Consider the following 1,696-nt stretch of genomic DNA (forward strand, 5'->3'; position numbering starts at 1 on the left):
TTGCGATGTACTTTCATCAACACCCATTCAACAATATTTTCAATAAGTCTTCTTTCACACCTACAAGGAGGAAAAGTAAAACGATCATGAAGCCTGAAATATAACAAGATATGAAGTTACATCAAATGGCTTACGAAAAAACTTACTCATTCTTTGAATCAAACCCAGATAAATTGGCCACTTCAGTTAAAGCAGCTCTCCAGCACTTCACCCCTTCTACGTCTTCCCTAAACCTTTCCTCATGCTCAGCGAATGCGCATGCAAAACTGCCGGTTTGTTTTCGTACGTCGGAAGGATCCACATGATAAAACACTGGCAGAACTGTGCTCTTGGATTTCATGCATTGGAGAATCTTTGTAAGTTCATCCAAGCACCAGGAAGAAGAAGCATAATTTGGCGAGAGAATCACGATTGCAAGCCTTGATTCTTCGATTGCATTGAAGAGCTCTGAAATAGGTGTCCCTCTTTCAAGCTTAGGATCGTCCTTGAATGTTTTAATACCCCTGAGCTGCAGTTCATGGTATAAATGGGATACAAAGCTAAGTCGAGTGTCCTCACCCCTGAAACTCAAAAACACATCGTGGTTCGGTTGAGGAGCAGACTGATGAGGTGAAGGAAGAAAGGCAGAGTCTCTTTGGGTGCTCAATGCCATTTGCCAATCTGCTGCTGCTGTGAACACTCAATGAAAATAAGCCAGAGGAAAACAGAGGAATTCAACGTATAAACATTAGAAGGAACAAAAATACGAATTTCAAATAAAGTAATTTCCTGTATGATGTTACCTGAACAAAACAGATATGGAAATGTAGTTTGCAAGACAACAACCAAAAGACCAACAAACCAACCAGAAACTCACACTAAATACTTCTTCTCAAGATCAGCCAAAAAACCAGCAACAAGAAGCAAAGCTAACAGTCAGAGAGAGAGAGACAGAGAGCACGTTTTCTCTTGTTAGCTATCTCCAAGTCCAACGTCCAATGGAAGTCCAAGTCTTCGGTCAATGAGTGATTTCTTTTGAAGATGAAAGCGGGCATTTCATTTTCGGACAACTTATTTTGCTTTCCATGGAGACGCCAATTAATTTCCTGTGTGATGTGAAATTGGGTCTATTCATTCACCGCCAGCCAACTTTGCCAAGAATCCTCCTAACAAAAGTCATAAAATAATAAATTGTCAAGAAGAAGGAAAAAAAAATTGTTATATGCAATTCCAAACCAATTTCCGCACACAAAAAGACAAAATAGAGGAAAAGAAAATGAAGCAGCATGGAAGAATACCAAAGGAAGACTTGAGAAAAGGACCACAATTTCTGTAAAAATGGTGAATGAAGAAAATAGTTTGGTAGAGAAGATGTCGGTATTTGATTAATATGTGAATATACAATATAGCTACAACTTTATACAAACTGTGAGAGTCTTATTCTAGGAAGGAAATAAAATAATTGAATGACATATATACAAGGAATCAATCGATGACCCTATAATTTAGGCATATCAAATATGACTTGATTCTTTCCTTTAATACTCCCCCTCAAATTGGAGTGTGGATATCCAAAATACCCAACTTACTGAGATGTGAATGGAAAACAGCTTGTCCCAATGGCTTCGTGAAAATTTCAATAATCTGTTTTCCAATTTGCACGTATGTTGTCTTGATTTCTCCTTCTTGAATTCTTTCTCGTACAGTGTGGCAATCA

General features: G+C 38.1%; 1 protein-coding gene across 1 annotated transcript; it reads right to left on the minus strand.

The window, feature by feature from the left end:
• Window positions 1–5: 5 nt before the first annotated feature.
• LOC117613770 (TMV resistance protein N-like) lies at window positions 6–748 on the minus strand (the record flags this gene model as incomplete). The annotated part of the gene is made up of 2 exons (XM_034342345.1): window positions 147–748; window positions 6–60 (listed from the first exon to the last, which is right to left on the minus strand). Coding segments are annotated over exons 1-2 (561 nt in total), but the record flags the coding sequence as incomplete, so codon positions are not given.
• Between the last annotated feature and the right edge of the window lie 948 nt (window positions 749–1,696).

Source organism: Prunus dulcis, unplaced genomic scaffold (assembly GCF_902201215.1).
Source record: "Prunus dulcis unplaced genomic scaffold, ALMONDv2, whole genome shotgun sequence".
NCBI classification, from domain to species: domain Eukaryota; kingdom Viridiplantae; phylum Streptophyta; class Magnoliopsida; order Rosales; family Rosaceae; genus Prunus; species Prunus dulcis.